The sequence below is a fragment of the Globicephala melas genome, chromosome 9, assembly GCF_963455315.2.
Source record: "Globicephala melas chromosome 9, mGloMel1.2, whole genome shotgun sequence".
Taxonomy (NCBI): domain Eukaryota; kingdom Metazoa; phylum Chordata; class Mammalia; order Artiodactyla; family Delphinidae; genus Globicephala; species Globicephala melas.
In genome coordinates, this window is record NC_083322.1 from 50,550,601 (window position 1) to 50,569,904 (window position 19,304).

At 47.1% G+C, this 19,304-nt stretch overlaps 1 protein-coding gene and 1 pseudogene across 2 annotated transcripts in view; one reads left to right on the top strand and one right to left on the bottom strand.

The window, feature by feature from the left end:
• Positions 1–19,304, top strand: part of GSDME (gasdermin E) — a 102,763-nt gene that overhangs the window by 28,358 nt on the left and 55,101 nt on the right. For both annotated transcript variants that reach the window (XM_030857368.2, XM_060304527.1), the window contains exons 4-5: positions 16,900–17,071; positions 18,699–18,819. In XM_030857368.2, coding sequence (XP_030713228.1) covers positions 16,900–17,071; positions 18,699–18,819 — 293 coding nt within the window. The remainder of the gene's footprint in view (positions 1–16,899; positions 17,072–18,698; positions 18,820–19,304) is intronic.
• Positions 5,070–5,604, bottom strand: LOC115853741 (telomerase RNA component interacting RNase pseudogene; annotated as a pseudogene).

Here is a 19,304-nt window from a genome sequence, read left to right on the forward strand (position 1 = left end):
TAAGGAACCTCCATACTGTTCTCCACAGTGGTTTTACCAATTTACCTTCCTACCAATAGTGTAGGAGGGTTCTCTTTTAATCTTTTTTTTTTTTTTTTTTTTTTTTTTGCGGTACGTGGGCCTCTCACTGTTGTGATCTCTCCCGTTGCGGAGCACAGGCTCCAGACGCGCAGGCTCAGTGGCCATGGCTCACGGGCCCAGCTGCTCCGTGGCACGTGGGATCCTCCTGGACTGGGGCACAAACTCGCATCCCCTGCATCAGCAGGCGGACTCTCAACCGCTGCGCCACCAGGGAAGCCCGGAGGGTTCTCTTTTCTCCACACCCCCTCCAGCATTTATTTTTTGTAGTCTGTTTGATGATGGCTATTCAGACTGTTGTGAGGTGGTACCTCTTTGTAGTTTTAATTTGAATTTCTTTAATAATTAGTGACGTTCAGCATCTTTTCATGTGCCTCTTCGCCATCTGTATGTCTTCTTTGGAGAAAGGTCTATTTAGGTCTTCTCCCCATTGTTTTATTGTGTTGTTTTTTTAATGTTGAACTGCATGAGCTGTTTGTATATTTTGGAGATTAATCCCTTGTCGGTTGCTTCATTTGCAAATATTTTCTCCCATTCTGAGGATTGTATTTTCATTTTGTTTATAGATTCCTTTGCTGTGCAAAAGCTTTTGAGTTTAATTAGGTCCCATTTGTTTATTTTTGTGTTTATTTCCATTACTGTAGGAGACGGATCAAAAAAGATATTGATGTGATTTATGTCAAAGAGTGTTCTGCCTATGTTTCTCTCTAAGAGTTTTATAGCATTCAGCCTTACATTTAGGTCTTTAATCCATTTTGAGTTTATTTTTAAATTTTATTTATTTATTTATTTCTGCGGTATGCGGGCATCTCACTGTTTGGGCTCTCCTGTTGCGGAGCACAGGCTCCGGACGTGCAGGCTTGGCGGCCATGGCTCACAGGCCCAGCTGCTCCGTGGCATGTGGGATCTTCCTGGACAAGGGCACAAACCCATGTCCCCTGCATCGACAGGTGAACTCTCAACCACTGTGCCACCAGGGAAGCCCTTGAGTTTATTTTTGTGTATGGTGTTAAGGAGTGTTCTAATTGCATTCTTTTACATGTAGTTGTCCAGTTTTCTCAGCATCACTTATTGCAGAGACTGTCTTTTTTTCCATTGTATGTTCTTGCCTCCTTTATCATGGATTAGTTGACCATAGGTGCATGGGTTTATCTCTGGACTTTCTATCCTGTTCCATTGATCTATATTTCTGTTTTTGTGCCAGTACCATACTGTTTTGATGACTGTATCGTTATACTATAGTCTGAAGTCAGGGAGCCTGATTCCTCCAGCTCTGTTTTTGTTTCTCAAGATTGCTTTGGCTATTCGGGGTCTTTTGTATCTCCATACAAATTTTAAAACTTTTTGTTCTAGTTCTGTGAAAAATGCCATTGGTAATTTGATGGGGCTTGCATTGAATCTGTAGATTGCCTTGGGTGGTATAGTCATTTTGACAATATTGATTCTTCCAGTCCAAGAACATGGTATATCTTTTCAAATGTGTCATCTTTGATTTCTTTTATTGATGTCTTATAGTTTTCTGAGCACAGGTCTTTTGCCTCCTTAGGTAAATTTATTCCTAGGTATTTTATTCTTTTTGATGTGATGGTCAGTGAGATTGTTTCCTTAATTTCTTTTTCTGATCTTTCAGTATTAGTGATACAAGTACAACAGATTTCTGTGCATTAATTTTGTATCCTGCAACTTTACTGAATTCATTGATGAGCTCTACTAGTTTTCTGGTAGCCTCTTTAGGATTTTCTGTGTATAGCATCATGTCATCTGCAAACAGTGACAGTTTTACTTCTTCCTTTCCAGTTTGGATTCCTTTTATTTATTTTTCTTCTCTGATTCCTGTGACTAGGACTTCCAAAACTTTGTTGAATAGAAGTGGTGAGAGTGGACATCCTTGTCTTGTTCCTGATCTTAGAGAAAGCTTTCAGCTCTTCACCATTGAGAGTGATCTTTGCTGTGGGTTTGTCATATATGGCCTTTATTATGTCAAGCTAGGTTCCCTCTATACCCACTTTCTGGAGGTTTTTATTGTAAATCGGTGTTGAATTTTGTCAAAAGCTTTTTCTGTATCCATTGAGATGATCATGTGGTTTTTATTCTTTAATTTGTTAATATGGTGTATCACATTGATTCATTTGCATATATTGAAGAATCCTTGCATCCCTGGGATAAATCCCACTTGATCATGGTGTATGATCCTTTTAATGTATTGTTGGATTTGGCTTGCTAGTATTTTGAGAATTTTTTAGTCTGTGCTCATTAGTGATATTGTTCTGTAATTATCTTTTTGTGTGGTAGCTTTTGTTTTGGTATCAGGGTGATGCTGGCCTCATAGAATGAGCCTGGGCATGTTCTTTCCTCTACAATTTTTTGGAAGAGTTTCAGAAAGATAGGTGTTAACTCTTCTCTAAATGTTTGATAGAATTCACCTGTGAAGCCATCTGGTCCTGGACTTTTGTTTGTTGGAAGTTTTTAAATCACAGTTTCGGTTTCAGTACTTGTAATTTATCTTCATATTTTGTATTTCTTCCTATTTCAGTCTTGGAAGGTTTTGCTTTTCTAAGAATTTTCCATTTCTTCTTGACTGTCCATTTTATTGACGTATAGTTGCTTGTAGTAGTCTCTTATGATCCTTTGTATTTCTGTGGTGCATGCTGTGATGATAAAGGAGAACCTTTATCATTTCTTTTTTTTTTTTGTTTTGGCTGCTTTGGGTCTTTGTTGCTGCCCACTGGCTTTCTCTAGTTGTGGCAAGCGGGGGCTATTCTTCGTTGTGGTGTGTGGGTTTCTCATTGTGGTGGCTTCTCTTGTTGCATAACATGGACTCTAGGAACACGGGCTTCAGTAGTTGCAGCATGCGGGCCCTGGAGCATGCAGGCATCAGTTGTTGCAGCGTGTGGGCTCAGTAGTTGTGGCTCACAGGCTCTAGGGTGCATGGGCTTCAGTAGTTGTGGCTCACAGGCTCTAGAGCACAGGCTCAGTAGTTGTGATGCATGGGCTTGGTTGCTCCGTGGCATGTGGGATCTTCCTGGATCAGGGATCGAACCCTTGTTCCCTGCATTGGCAGGTGGATTCTTAACCATGGTGCCCTCCTTTTTCATTTCTAATTTTATTGAATTGAGCCCTCTCTTTTTTTTTTTCTTGATGAGTCTGGCTAAAGGTTTATCAATTTTATTTATCTTTTCAAAGAACCGGCTTTTAGTTTCATTGATCTTTTGTATTGTTTTCTTTGTCTCTATTTCATTTATTTATGCTTTGATCTTTCTGATTTCTTTCCTTCTACTAACTTTGGGTTTTGTTTGTTCTTCTTTGTGTAGTTGCTTTAGGTGTAAGTTTAGGTTGTTTATTTTTTATTTTTCTTGTTTCCTGAGGTAAGATTGTACTGCTATGAATTTCCCTCTTAGGACTACTTTTGCTGCATCCCATCCGTTTTGGATCGATGTGCTTTCGTTGTCATTTGTCTCTAGGTGTTTTTTGATTTCCTCTTTGATTTCTTCAGTGATACATTGGTTGTTCAGTAACATTGTTTAGCCTCCATGTGTTTGTATTTTTCACAGTTTTTTTTCCTGTAATTGATATCTAGTCTCATAGTATTATGGTCAGAAAAGAGCTTGATCTGATTTCAGTTATCTTAAATTTACTGAAGCTTGATTTGTGGCCCAAGATGTGATCTGTCCTGGAGAATGTTCCATGTGTACTTGAGAAGAAAGTGTATACTGCTGATTTTGGATGGAATGCTCTATAAATATCAATTAAGTCCATCTGGTGTAATGTGTCATTTAAGGCCTTTTCCTGATTGATCTTCTGTCTGGATGATCTGTCCATTGGTGTAAGTGTTAAAGTCCCTCACTTTAACACCTGTTGATTTCCCCTTTTATGGCATTTGGCTTATGTATTGAGGTGCTCCTATGTTGGGTTCATATATATTTACAATTGTTATATCTGCTTCTTGGGTTGATCCCTTGATCATTATGTAGTGTCCTTCTTTGTGTCTTGTAATAGTCTTTATTTTAAAGTCTGTTTTGTCTGATATGAGAATTGCTGCTCCAGCTTTCTTTTGTTTTCCATTTGCATGGAATATCTTTTTCCATCCCCTCACTTTCAGTCTGTATGTGTCCCTAGGTCTGAAGTGGGTCTCTTGTAGACAGCATATATATGGGTCTTGTTTTTGTATCCATTCAGCAAGCCTGTGTCTTTTGGTTGGAGCATTTAATCCATTCACGTTTAAGGTAATTATCGATATGTATGTTCCTATGACCATTTTCTTAATTGTTTTGGGTTTGTTATTGTAGGTCTTTTCCTTCCCTTGTGTTTCCTGCCCAGAGAAGTTCCTCTAGCATTTGTTGTAAAGCTGGTTTGGTGGTGCTGAATTCTCTTAGCTTTTGCTTGTCTGTAAAGCTTTTGATTTCTCCATCAAATCCGAATGAGAGCTTTGCTGGGTAGAGTCTTCTTGGTTGTAGTTTCTTCCCTTTCATCACTTTGAATATATCGTACCACTCCCTTCTTGCCTGCGGAGTTTGTGCTGAAAAATCAGCTGATAACCTTATGGGATTTCCCTTGTATGTTATTTGTTGCTTTTCCCTTGTTTCTTTTAATATTTTCTCTTTGTCTTTAATTTTTGTCAGTTTGATTACTATGTATCTCTCTCTTTCTCTCTTTTTTTTTTTTTTTTTTACCAGCACTAAGTCAAGTTCTTTACTTCCCAGAAGTTATGACTAAAGGGAGGGGAGGGTGAGAAGAGGAAGAGAGAAAGAATCAGAAAGAGGGAGGAGATGGGAAGAGAGGGGACAGTAGACCACTGTTCTATGAAGTCTCAGGAGGCAAGTGCTCAAGGTAAAAAAGAGTCCTGGAAAATCATCCACAGCTGTGGGAAGCATCTCGGTTTCTTTCTGTATATAAGTCCTTGGGGGAAAAAGGCTGCTGTGCTGCTGCTGCTGCATTAAATAGTTACGTACATCGCAGAGAGTCCCAGGCCTTGGCCAGGCAGGGAGGGAGGGTCATTTCATCAGGGGCCGAGTTTCATCATCATCTCTGCACTGGTGGGGCTTTGTAATTTTTCACCTCTGCCATGTACTTGGCCCACGCATCACCTTTACTTGTTAGTACCTCATTCTCCGTCTTCTTCTTGGCTGCTGTTCCTGTCTTCAGGGCTAGTTTGTTCCCACCTGTGCGCTTGCCCATGAAGCTGAGCATGGGGCCTGGGCTGCCCTTCCTCTTCAGATCCCCAGGACCCGTGGTGGCGGCGGTGGCTGGCTGGTCGGGTCGCTGTGGGCCTGGGGGCGGCTCCTCCCGCCACTGCCGCTGCTCCTCTTCAGTCTTTCACTTGAACAGCTCCAGGAAGCTGCTGCTGTTGGTGAACGAGTTCGCACCGTCCGACACTGGGCTCAGACCTCTGCCCGACACTTCATCATCCCCACTCTTGGGTGACATCCTGGGCCCTGACTCAGCCCATCGGCTCTCGCTGCCACTGCCGCCTGTGGGGCCTGGTGCCTCCTGGCCCGGAGGCTCCACCCATCTCCCTCGGGCAGCCATTTTGTCGCCAGGTGCCGTGCAAAGGACTCTGGGGAGGCCACTCTGGCCCTGCGCTTGGGGCCCGACTTGCCTCGTCCTGGGCAATGCGTCTGATTACTATGTGTCTCGGCATTTTCATTCCTGGGTTTATATTGCCTGGGATCTTGCGCTTCCTGGACTTGGACTGTTTTCTTTCCCATGTTATGGAAGTTTTCAGCCATTATCTCTTCAAATATTTTCTTAGGCCCTTTCTCTCTCTCTTCTTCTGAGACCCCAATAATGTGAATGTTGGTGCATTTGATGTTGTCCCAGAAGTCTCTTAGATTGTCTTCATTTCTTTTCTTTAAAAAAAAATTATTTATTTATTTGGCTGTGCTGGGTCTTATCTGCTGCATGCAGGATCTTCATTGCTGTGTGCAAGATCTTTTTAGTTGCTGCAAGCGGGATCTAGTTCCCTGACCAGGGATCGAACCCAGGCCCTCTGCATTGGGAGTGTAGAGTCAACCACTGGACCACGAGTGAAGTCCCTGTCTTCATTTCTTTTCATTCTTTTTTCTTTATTCTGTTCTGCAGCAGTGATTTCCACCATTCTGTCTTCCAGCTTACTTATCCATTCTTCTGCCTCATTTATTTTGCTATTGATTCCTTCTAGTGTATTTTTCATTTCAGTTATTGTATTATTCATCTCTGTTTGTTCACTACATCTTCTAGTTCTTTTTTAAACATTTCTTGTATCTTCTTGGTTGGTACCTCCATTCTTTTTCCAAGATCTTGGATCATCTTTACTGTCATTACTCTGAATTCTTTTTCGGGTAGATTGCAGCTGTTCCTCTGGGGTTTTATCTTTTTCCTTCCCCTGGGACATATTCCTCTGCCATCTCATTTTGTCTAACTTTCTGTGATTGAGGTTTCTGTTCCACAGTCTGCAGGGTTGTAGTGCTTCTTGCTTCTGCTGTCTGCCCGCTGGTGGATAAGGCTGGTCTAAGAGGCTTGTGCAGGCTTTCTGATGGGAGGGACTGATTCCTGCCCACTGGTGGGTGGAACTGGGTCTTGTCTCTCAGGTGGGCAGGGCTGTTTCAAGGGGTGTGTTTAGTGGGCACCTGTGGGCTCAGGAAGACTTTAGGCAGCCTGTCTGCTGATGGGTGGGGCTGTGTTCCTCCCCTGTTGGTTGGTTGGCCTGAGGCATCCCAGTAGGCTGTTGGGTGGGGCTAGGTCTTGGTGAGAAAATGGCCACCTCCAGGAGGGCTCACGCCAATGAGTGCTTCCCAGAACTACCACCACCAGTGCCTTTGTGCCTGCAGTGAGCCAGAACTGCCCCCCACCTCTGCAGGAGACCATCCAGTACCAGCAGGTAGATCTAGCCTAGGCTCCTATGAGGTCCCTGCTTTTTCCCCTGGGTCCTGTTCCACACAAGATCTTGTGTGCACCCTCCAAGAGTGGAGTTGTTCTTTTCCCCAGTCATGTGGAATTCCTGCGATTAAACCCCTCTGGCCTTCAAAGCTAGATGCTCTGGGGGCTCCTCCTCCCAATGCCAGACCCCCCGGCTGGGGAGCCTGATGTGAGGCTCAGAACTTCCACTCCTTTGGGAGAACCTCTGCAATATAATTATTTTCCAGTTTGTGGATCGCCCAACCAGGGGCTGTGAGATTTGATTTTATCGCAGTTATGCCTCCCTTACTGTCTTGTTGTGGCTTCTTTGTCTTTTTGATGTAGGATATCTTTTTTGGTAGGTTCCAGTGGTTTTTTGTCGATGGTTGTTCAGCAGTTAGTTGTGATTTTAGTGTTTTCATGAGAGGAGGTGTGCTCACATCCTTCTATGACACCATTATTTTTATTTTTTTAACATCTGTATTGGAGTATAATTGCTTTACAGTGTTGTGTTAGTTTCTGCTTTATAACAAAGGGAATCAGCTATATGCATATGCATATCCCCATATCCCCTCCCACTTGCATCTCCCTCCACCCTTCTTATCCCACCCCCCTACGTGGTTGCAAAGCACTGAGCTGATCTCCCTGTGTCGTGCAGCTGCTTCCCACTAGCTATCTATTTTACATTTGGTAGTGTATATATGTCAGTGCTACTCTTTCACTTTGCCCCAGCTTACCCTTCCCCCTCCCTGTGTCCTCAAGTCCATCTCTGTCTGTGTCTTTATTCTTGTCTTGACCCTAGGTTCATCAGAACCATTTTTTTAAAAATTCCATATATATGTGTTAGCATATGGTATTTGTTTTTCTCTTTCTGACTGACTTCACTCTGTATGACAGACTCTAGGTCCATCCACCTCACTACAGATAACTCAGTTTCGTTTCTTTTTATGGCTGAGTAATATGCCATTGTACGTATGTGCCCCATCTTCTTTATCCTTTCACCTGTTGATGGACACTTAGGTTGCTTCCATGTCCTGGCTATTGTAAATAGTGCTGCAATGAACATTGGTACATGACTCTTTTTGTTATTTATTTATCTATCTTTATTGGAGTATAATTGCTTTACAGTGGTTTGTTAGTTTCTGCTTTATAACAAAGTGAATCAGTTATACATATGTCCCCACATCTCTTCCCTCTTGCATCTCCCTCCCTCCCACCCTCCCTATCCCACGCCTCTAGGTGGTCACAGAGCACTGAGCTGATCTCCCTGTGCTATGCGGCTGCTTCCTACTAGCTGTTAGTTTTACATTTGGTAGCGTATATATGTCCATGCCACTCTCTCACTTTGTCCCAGCTTACCCTTCCCCCTCCCCGTGTTCTCAGGTCCATTCTCTAGTAGGTCTGCGTCTTTATTCCTGTCTTATCCCTAGGTTCTTCATGACATTTTTTTTTTTTTTTTTTAGATTCCATATGTATGTGTTAACCTACGGTATTTGTTTTTCTCTTTCTGACTTACTTCACTCTGTATGACAGACTCTAGGTCCATCCACCTCATTACAAATAACTCCATTTCATTTCCTTTTATGGCTGAGTAATATTCCATTGTATATATGTGCCACATCTTCTTTATCCATTCATCTGTTGATGGACACTTAGGTTGCTTCCATGTCCTGGCTATTGTAAATAGAGCTGCAGTGAACATTGTGGTACATGACTCTTTTTGACTTATGGTTTTCTCAGGGTATATGCCCAGGAGTGGGATTGCTGGGTCATATGGGAGTTCTATTTTTAGTTTTTTAAGGAACCTCCCTACTGTTCTCCATAGTGGCTGTACCAATTTACATTCCCACCAATAGTGCAAGAGGGTTCCCTTTTCTCCACAGCCTCTCCAGCATTTATTGTTTGTAGATTTTTTGATGATGGCCATTCTGACCAGTGACACCATTATTTTTAATAGATTTTGTGCCTAACAATTTAAAGACCTCTGGCCACATGTACTTGGAGAACAAGAGTTTCCTGAATCTTGGTCTTTTGCTTATTCTCTTATTTCTTTGTTCCCCCCCAGGGGCAGCCTTTAAGTAGTCAGAATAAACCAGGTGAAGGCATCTCGGGGTCTGGGGGTATCAGTGTCAATCAGCACCTTTTCCTGCTCTTCTCTTGGTGTTAGTGTTGGTGGTATTTTTAGGCTGACTAGTAAACTTCAGGCTTATATTTTTTTTAATGAAAAAAATTTGTTGTGGAAACATAGAAGTAGATAACAAACACTAATAAACCACCCCCCAACTCCTGGCTTAAAAAAGATCTATTTTTTTTTAAACCAAGACATAGGAACCATCTTTTTCTGCCTTCACCGCCCAGGATTTTGTTACTAAAATGGGATTCTTGTTTCCAAGGAGTTTATGTGAGAATTAAATGAGGGCATATAAACAAAGCATGGCACATGGCAGGTGCTCAAAAATTATAGCAATTAGTGTGAACACTTCCATAATTACTGCTATTCTGACTAGCCCCCAGTAGAGCCTGGTTACAGAAGCTGGGAAAGGTCAGAGCTGTGGGAAGGTAAGGGGTAACTTAGCGTTTGGTGATGGGGCGGGAGAGGCAGTTTCAGAAGAGAAATTAAGTGAAGCCCGTGGGGTTTCTGATGCTGACGTCTTGGAGCCCTTGTTTCGCTCGTCTGTGGAGGGGAGGCAGGCAGCCGTGTGTGGTCTGCATCGTGAAACCCGCCATGGAAGGACTCACTACGTTCAGTGAGTCAGAGAGGCTCTGGTTCTTGCATGTGGCAGCAGCCTGGCTTCTCCCCAAACGAGAGTGGACCCAGACATGTGCTGTGCCTCAGCAAAGTCTGGAAAGCACGTAGGCTGTTCTCTCGGAGTGTTTCGTTTGTCACAGGAGATGCTTGTTCAGTTCTTGAATCGAGATGTAAGAGCTCTTGAGCCATATCAGTAACATATTAATGGGCCCTGTCTCCCATCATATTCTTTTGGGGAAGAGCAACAGTGAAGCTCTCAAGGCCCCACCAAATCCACTCTTTTTAAAAGATGTCTTTCCTGAGACCCCGAGGCCGTGCCCATCTCTGTGATGTCTGAAAGTCAGTCAGCTTATTGCTGCTTTTAAAATGTTTCCACTAGATTATTCTGTCTCCTGGTTTGGGTTTTAGTTCTTAGGATTGGGAGCTTCTGAAAGGCTGCTTGACCTTCTGTTGTTTTTATCTGAGCTGAACCCCTCCTGTGGGAGAGAGGGCCTTCTGAGCATTCTTCCCAATATTCGATCCCAGGAGTAGTTTTTGTCTTTTTACAGAAATCATCCTGTCCTCCGAGCTTTATTGTGAAAGGCTACTTCAGATCTTTTTGGAACTAGGTAGGATTTAAGTCATAAGGAGAGACATTCACGTACTATTTTCTTCTAAGGTTGATAGACATTATTTCATCAAATCCAAGATTTCATCCATCGTAAGGAGCACCACTATTTTATGTACCACTAAGAAAGAACGCTGCCAACTAAACCATGTCATTTGAAAAACATCCTGATTTCAGAGATGTGAAAAAAAATGCGTGTTTTAAAATTGTCAAGATGTGATGCATTGATACAAAACTGTGTTGGCTGGAATGAGTCAGGAGTTAGAGTTCAGGCGAGCAGATGTTTATTCCACCAGGGCTTTCATGTCATGTCTGACGCCCATCACTGAACTTCTCGTCTCTCTATACCCGCTTTGCTGCCCGACTCCCTCTGAGGTGCCGGTTGCTGCAGCATTAAGTCCAGTTATCTCAGCCAGAAATCTGAGCACCAGACGGGGCTCATTCCCTCCTTTCCCTCCCATACCTAGTCTCCTGCTAGTTGATTCTGCCTCTTGAATATCTGTCCTGCCTGTTCCCAGTGCCCCAGCCTCACAGCCAGTGCCCTGGTGCAGGTTTCCACCGTCTCTCACCTGGATGTGCCAGGAGTCTCCCGGCTGGTCCCTCTGCACTCACTTGATTCTCTGCACGGCAGCCCATCGGGTTGTGTCCCTGCCTGGCGTGTGCCCTTCTGTGCTCTTCACTGTCCTGGGATGACATCCACGCCCTCCTCCCCTCACACACCCCAGTCCAGTCGCCTGAACGTATTTCAATCCCGGGCGTCGACGCCCCAGGCTCTCTCTCACCTCCTAGCCCTGTCTGAAGGCTCCGTTGCTCCCATCCGCACAAGCACGTAGAGTCCACACGCAGACTCCGTCCCTCTGCGTCACCTGGCCGGCAACTCAGATGTGCTGTCATTTCCTTCAGCAGCCCTGTCACCCCACGGTTTCCCTACGGGGGCACCGACCCCGTTGTGGGGTAACGCTTGTCATAACTGCCTGATTCCGTGTCTGCGTCCCTCCTGGAACATCCTCTTTTGCTCACCTTTGCACCCACATGGTGTCTGCAGTACAGTCAGCACCATTGGGTTGGAAGAATACTTGGTTCATCTTTATTTTGCATCTGAGATGCAGAGGAGAATTAATTTGCCTGGACTTGAGGTGGAAGCCCAGGTCCACAAAACACGAGATTTTTCCATCCAGCTGTGGATGCCAGAGCTTGAAAGGCAAAACCTGGCCCACAGGCTCCCGCGTGAGCTCAACTCCCTGCATCAGCCTCATTCAGTTTTTCATCTCTCAGACCTGCTGCATCTGCAGGTGGCAGTGAATTAGTTACTCCATCTGAAAGTCTGTAATGGCTTAGTCCTTTTTCTCCTTTCTCTCCCTGGTTGTGAGTGAGTGAGATAAGGTATTGAATAGCCGGCAGTGTGCACAGAGGTGAGGTGACCCCGTCACTTTGCTAATAATGTGTGGTTAGCATTGTGCCCTGATTTTGATTTTTTTCAGGCAGTTTACAGTCCTGAAGCCACAGCCTGTGACACAGAGCAGGGTTTTCCTCACCATGTGGAAGTGGAGCCCCCGGGCAGAGCAGCTCAATTTTCTAGAGACTTCCTGGCCCTGGCTCCGGCTCCAGGTCGATCGTCTCTGGTGGGTGTGCGGGAAGTTCCTTTTATGGTTGAAATGGAGACTTTGTTGGCGGGAAGGAGCCAGCCGGTGGTGGCTGCTTGGGTTTCCAAGAGGATCCGCTGCTAGTCTCTGGGGAGCTTTCCCAGGAGGGTTGAGCAGAGAGGCTGCTTGTTCGTTCTCGGGTACACATGAAACACCTTCTGTGTACAGGGCCCAGAGGAAGTCAAGGAGGGAGACGGAAGATGGAAAGACATAGATAGGGCTTCGGGGTTGGATAGGCTCAGCTGCGTTCTCCTTCTGGCCCTGGGTCACTGGCTTACGAGCTCTGTCTGCTTCTGTCGCTCTGTAAAATAAAGGTGACATTAACTTCATGGACCAGTTAGAGTGTCTTTAGTTGCAAAGAAAATCTGTTAGTACCTCACATAAGAAAACCTCCCCAGGTAGGGTGAGTCACCTTCACCTGAGGTTCCCGGTGGCTGGTTAATTCAGTGGCCCCGTGGAACCCCTTTGTGGTAGTCTCCATGCATTTCTTGTCCCAGCTGCCCAGTTCTCCTTTTGGTGCCCAAATGACTGCATTCCAGAGGAAACCCAGAGGCAGAAAAGTAGTCTATTCCTTGTGCCTCTTTTTAAGAGAGAGAAAGAGCCTTCCAGGAACCCCCAACAGACTTCTCCTCAAGTCTCTATGGCCAGAATTGCCACGGATGGCCCATCCTACCCAATCCCTGATAAGAACAGCAGAGTTACCAGGAAGGGCCAAGACTCATCTGTGGGTCTGAGCTACCCCTTCCACGCCCTTGTACCAGGCTCCCAAACCTGAACAAAATCAGGGGAGGCAGCTAGTGGTTCATCACACTCAGGGGGTGTCAGAGCCCTCCAGGCCCCTGGTTCTCAGTGCGGTGCCTGCAGGAACAAAACGGACATGGCGGAAGTGCTCGCCCTTCCCCGGCCCACTCTGGGAGCGCACAGACTTTAACGGGGCAAGGACTGTCCCCTGGGGGGATCAGCAGGCAGTGGAAGAAGCAGAGGCACGTGCTTCAGGGTTTGAGGAGGTGGTTACCGAGATTAAACTCTAGTCACGGCCTTGGTGGGGTGTTTTGCCAGGTCTCTAGACTGGAGGAGGCTGGCTATCAAAAGAGAAGCAGACTTTGCTGCTTAATGAAGTGTCAGAAGAGCAAAGCCAAGTTTACAAGCAATGTGCATGGACCTAATCTCCACAGCCTTTCTAATTTTTCCACTGTACAGCTGGTCTGCGAGCACACTTCTCCTTTAGTGTTAGCCAATAAATCAAAACCCTTTAGGAGAAATACCGAAATTGCTAAAGCCTTAATCGTCAGTACATAGCTACATTTCTGTGGGTTAGTAATTCTTGCTGAATACTTTTGCAATATCAGGCTGGCCACCATCTTTGGGCTCTTTATAATGTCCCAATCTCTGTTCCTGGAGAGACGGTGGAACAAACCCCCTGCAATCTTGCACGGTTTCTTCAGAGTGCCTTTGTACCCTAGCCTCTTGCCGTCAGTTTTTAGAGCAGTGTAGTGGAAAGATCACTGGTCTGAGAGTCAGAAGATGTGTGCCATGGGATTCAGGCCAGTCTGTGACCTCTGAGGGCCGCAGTCTCCCTTTCTGAGCACAGACACTGGATTAGATCCGAGCGATCAGGACCTCGTCCCCTCCCAGGCCTGTGCAGACGTTGCGAGTCAGTCAGTCATGGCTTTCTCGCTGCTCACTGCCTCCTGGCCTAGACCCAGTCTTAGAATCCTTTCCCAGTAGCTAGGCAGCGATCATTGATGGATCCATCAGAGGTGGTATTCAAGATGAAACTGGTTTTCTACCTCAGAACTAGTCATCCCCTGGGGCCCTTGTAGTTTCATAATTTCTCCACGGAAGACAGGTTAAGAGCTGACTTGCCCCTGCTCTGTCATGACGCACATTACTTTTTGAAGAGCCTTATCCGAACTCCATTTGAAGCCCTGTTCCTCTAGGACATGTTATGATCAAGGGCTATTACACAGGAGGGTCGTGGCAACAGTGATCCCCTTGGTCTTTCTCACTGAGAATCTCCAGCATTTGGCCCAGAACATAATAGGACCCAGTTACCTGTGGAGTGAAATGAATGAGTTTGGGATGGGGGTCTGCTCGGAAAGCATGCCCTCCCCTTGTCTCTATGGGAGGGGTCCTGGGGGCTGCATTATGTGTTGGGAAAGAAAGCTGCTTCCCTCCTTTTGGATATTGTTAGTTTTAAAAGTCTTCTCTGGGTTTCTTCTGTCTGGTTTGCATTTGGCTTTCCAAGCCTTAGAAGTAAAGAGAATGGAAATTAAAGCTTCAGACTGGGAAGGAGCCTGCTTCATTAGGGCTGGGCCTGGGGAGCTTTCAGGTACCTCAGAAGAGGAACCTCTGTTCCCGCTGGCGTCCCTGGCCCACAGCCTGGTCCCTGTGGACCCGCAGCCGTGCCGGGCGTGGAGCCACGCTTCCTAGTGCATCCCCACCTGTTGCCTCCGGCAGCTCCTGCCTGCTTTCCTCCCCCAGGAACTCCTGGCCTGTATCCGGGTAGCTGTTTTCTTAGCTGCTTGGAGGGTCTGCTCCCCGGCTGAAGGCTCCCCTGAAAACTGTGGCCATATTTGGCCAGCCTGGAGAGGGAACTTGATTTGGCCTCCCTGCCAATAGTGGAAGGAAAGAAACATTTTCAGACGGGTGCAGTGTGGGTCACTGCAGGTAAGCCTCGTAGTCAAGCCTTACTTTACAGATGTGCAGACTGAGGCTCAGAGACGAGAGGCAGTGACCCAGCGAGGAGGAGATGAAGCTGGGACCCACCTGCACGTTGACTGCAGATGTCTGTGTTGCACAGAGCTGCGGGCACGTGGGAGGCGGGTGATCTCGTGGGAGAACGGGGTGGGGGGAGCAGCAGTTCCTCTGGGTGAGGAAGGGGCGCTCTTCTCCCCCATTCAGTGTGTACTCCCCTGCCCTCGCCTCCAGATGTGTTCTTTTGGGTCCAACCCTCTGGGAGCTGGCCGCAAAACCGCAGGATTGCTTCAGGCCCTACTCTGGTTCTGGGGGGCAGGCTGAGCCTTTGGTTAGTTCTTCTTCCTGATTGGAAATTACAGTGACATGTGCCCGTCCATCACCTACAGCTAGTCTCTCATTGGTTCCCCCTCTTCCCGTTCATCCTCCGGACAAATTGCAAACTGTACGAAACAGGAGGTTAAAGGTGCTGATTCTCCTAAGGTGGGAGATTGTTAGTAAAGCGGCTGGAACGGCGAACCCGAGCACCAGGAGATGAAAAATGAGGTGCGTTTTAGAAACCCTTCCCGATCACACGGTGTACCATCCTCTGGGTTTCCCATTCATGCTTTAGCTGTAGGAAGATTTCCTTGAACCTGGAGATTTCGTTTTAGAAACCCTTCCCGATCACACGTGTACTATCCTCTGGGTTTCCCATGTACACATTTCTTTAAGTTTGTAGCCAAATTTCATTGTTGTTGTCAATTTGTCTTTATGACATTTAATATGTGTGAAACATTGTTATAATTTGCATTTCTCTGACCACTACTGAGATCGGACAGTCTTTCCTGTCTTTACTTTTTTTTATTGTGATAAAATATAAAATTTGCCATTTTAACCATTCTTAGGTGTACAGTTCAGTGGCATTAAGTACATTCACACTGTCACGCAGCCATCACCACTATCCATTTCTAGAACTTTTTTATCACCCTAAACAAAAACTCTGTAGCCGTCAAGCAAGAACCCCACATACTCTCTCCCTCAGCTCCTGGTAACCTCAAATCTACTTTCTGTGGCTCTAAATTTGCCTAGTCTAGTTATTTCATATAAGTAAAATCATCCAATATTTGTCCTTTTGTGCCTGGCTTCTTTCACTCAGCATAACGTCTTCAAGGTTCGTTGGTGTTGTAGTGCGTGTCAGCTTTATTCCAGTCTGTGGTTGAATAACGTCCCACTGTGTGTATGGACCACGCTGGCCTATCTGTTCATCTGTTTCTGGACACGGGTTGTTTCCGCACCAGGCAGCTTTTTACATGGAGACAGGACCTTTCCAGCTACTTGCCTCTGTTGCGGGGACGCTTGCTGAAGCCTGGAGAACCTGCGTCTGCCTGCGGGGCGGGGTGACCACCGCTGTTGGGGATGGTGGTGAGCTTTCAAGGTAACTAAGCTGGGATTGTTTAAAAAGCACAGGATGAACACTGTAATTGTTCCTGTGCTGACACTAACTCTCATTTGGTTTTCTTCCTCTCCACTCCATGAACGCAACAGCATGGAGCAGGACCTCCAGAGAGAGCACTTCATCGTTTGCTTCTAAGCAACGAATCATCTTTCGCAGATGGAAATTTACCTTGTTCTTGAAGTTCCCCAGAGGAGCCACCTGGGAGCCCCAAGTCTCTGCTGGGTGACCTGGGCAGGCCACGCCTAACTGGCCTCAGTTTCCCCATCTGTAAAATGATGTAAAATCCCTTCTAAGAGATCACATGTCCTTCCTGGACAGACAGATTAAAAAGTACCTTTTAAATTCAAGTCCAGTTTTTTCCTTGCTGTTCGTGCTTCAAGCCTGTTCCCCTCTCCTGTGTGAAAAGCGCTGGTCAGCATTCCCCCCAGAGAAATCCTGTATTTATTGCCCACACCTGTGATGTCTGTGGTCCCGCGGCCTCTGGTTAAATGACAGGGTGGAGTCCCCGGTGTGAGCGGATGGACCGCAGCTGCCACGCCCACTGGGTTTCTTTCTTGCTCCTGTTTGACAGGCGCCTCCCCCCGCCCCCGGTGTCCAGCCTTTCTCCGGAGGCCTGGCAGCTCTGAGGTGGCCTTGGGAGACTTTGCTTTCTGCCTCTCCGGATGTACTGCCCCCTCTCTCATCACCGGAAAATAAACGATGCTGGTTGTCACCTGTTTGCTCCTCAGCCGCCCGCTGTGCGAGAGGCGAAAATTCACACTGCATCAGTCTCCCCTGAGGTACGAGGCCACTCACGGGCGTTTTTCTTTTTCAGAACAATAAATCTGAAGAATTCAGTGCTGCAGCAGGTGCTGGAGAGGAAGAATGAGGTCCTGTGTGTCCTGACACAGAAGATAGTGACGACGCGGAAGTGTGTGATATCCGAGCACGTCCAGATCGAGGAGAAGTGCGGTGGCATGGTGGGGATCCAGACCAAGACCGTGCAGGTGCGCACCCAGCGGGTGGGGGTGCCGGGTCAGAGGCCACGGGGGCCTCGGTCAGGGGCCTCTTCGGGTGGGGTCTTCCTTCGTCAGGATTCTTTCTGTAGTGAGTTAACAGAAATCCAACTCAAATTGGTTTAAACGAGAATTTATCGGCTCACGTAACTGAAACATCTGGGGTGATCTAGCTTCAGTCACCTCTGGATCCAGGCCAGGACTCAAGAGAAGGTTGTGGGCTGCCTTCCCTGGGGTAGATTCCCTCTCATATAAGCTTGTGGGGAGGCAGCTCCTGGCTTTCTTCCCACCTCATCCCCAGTGGAAAGAGTGCTTCAAGGCTAGCACTCACTGGACCCTCCTGGTCCGTGCTCATTCCTGAAGTAAACCCAAGGCCGGGGTGATAGGACACTTGGACGGGCCATGCAGGGTTGGGTCAGGTGCTTTCCCAAAAGCAAATGGGTCAAATGAGCATTGGCTAGGTTGAGGCACAGATGACCCCTAGAGCCCCTCAGAGCCAAGGGTCTCAAAATGATTCCTTTGCTTTAGCCGCCTTAAATCCCTAATGGATTGAGTTAGGGAAGGTAAAGATCTGTACATATGTCTTTATATACATGCACAGATGCTTCTGGATTAAGTTACAGACAGTCTTACCAAGCTGATCCCTGAGCTTCAGTGGAACCGAACTGGCACAGGAGGCTGCAGCCCCAGTCTGTGTCCCCTCCAGCTTGCCATGGTGCCCGATATTCTTTTCTTAGAGATTTACTTCTTGGGGTAACTTTCAAATTATACTAGAGGACCCAGAAAAGTTGTATTTAGGAGGTGGAGATACAGGTCCGGGGCTGGACTCACCCTGGGGTGGGCAGGCCGGACAGAGTGATGAGGCCTGATGGGAGATGGCTTCAGCTGGCCCTGCCGATATTTCTATCCACGGTGACCCCCACCAAAGGCCTGGAGCCTGCCTGGGAGTCAGGAGACCAGCTGGCATCACACTGTGACCAGGATCAAGTTGCTAAAGATGTCTCTGATCTCCAGCATTTGGGCAACGAATAACTTCTCACCTTCCTCCCCAGGCCACGGTGGGCAAGGGTCATATTTGTGACAGGGTTTGAAGGAGAGAGCTTTGGTGCCTGACTCGGCATTTCCTGCCCACCCTTCTGTCATCCTTGTGCCTTTCCCCGGGTTTTATCTGACTGCACCATGTGCCATCCATGAAGTCCAGGAGGATGTGCTCGGGGGGTCTTGCTCTCAGCTAGGTTCTCCTAGTCGGGCTCTCTTACCACTGAGGATTTTCTGAGGATTTCAGAGTTGTTTCCATAATCCTCCACGAGGGAAATGGGAAGTTATCTTGTTTTTTGTCTTCTTTATTCAGCACCATAGACCTAACTTCATTGTATCCCAAACTGGGATCTCGCCTTTGTGCCACCAGGTTGGCCATTGACTTTGGAATACGTGTAGGACATCATGAGGCCGACAAGGATTAAATCCTGGCCCCTGCCCGCTGGTCCCTTTTTCTGCTCCATTCCATGGGCATTTCCCTGGCACTCTTTGTGCACAGGCACTAGGCTGGCCACATGGGGGCAGGAGAAACCTGGGGGAGCCTGAGCACACAGGTGGGAGCATGCGCCCTCGCCCACAGGTGTCAGCGACGGAGGATGGGAACATCATCAAGGACAGCAATGTGGTGCTGGAAATCCCGGCTCCCACCACCATCGCCTACGGCGTCATCGAGCTGTATGTGAGAGCAGACGGCCAGTTCGGTGAGTGTGCCTCAGCTCAGAGCTCTCTGGAGGCGGTTGAGCCATTGCGGAGGGACACCCCATCTTCCCCTGAGACACACACTTGTAGAGGATCCCCCGCTGCTCTGGGGATTGAGAAGAAAGAGATATCGGAAGAGTTTGGGGATGTCTCAGGACAAGTGAGACGGAGGACCGCGGTGGGAGGGTGTTGGTGAGGGATGCCCAGATGTCCGTGTGGGGCGTGCTTCACCGACGGGGCACAGGGCGAAGAACGTGGGCTCTGCAGTTGGACGGACTGGGCATCGGCCCCAGCGCCACGGGGTCCTGTGAGGTCTCAGGCAGCTTGCTGAAGCCGCCTGGGCCTCAGCTTCCCGTGTCTGGGAGGGGAAAGACGTTCCCTCACAGGGCTGCGGTGAGGACCAGGGTAGATGAGCTGTGTGAAGTGCCCGGTAGAGCGGTGGCTTAAGTACTCACCTTAGCTATTATTAATCCTGTCATCGTTGTGA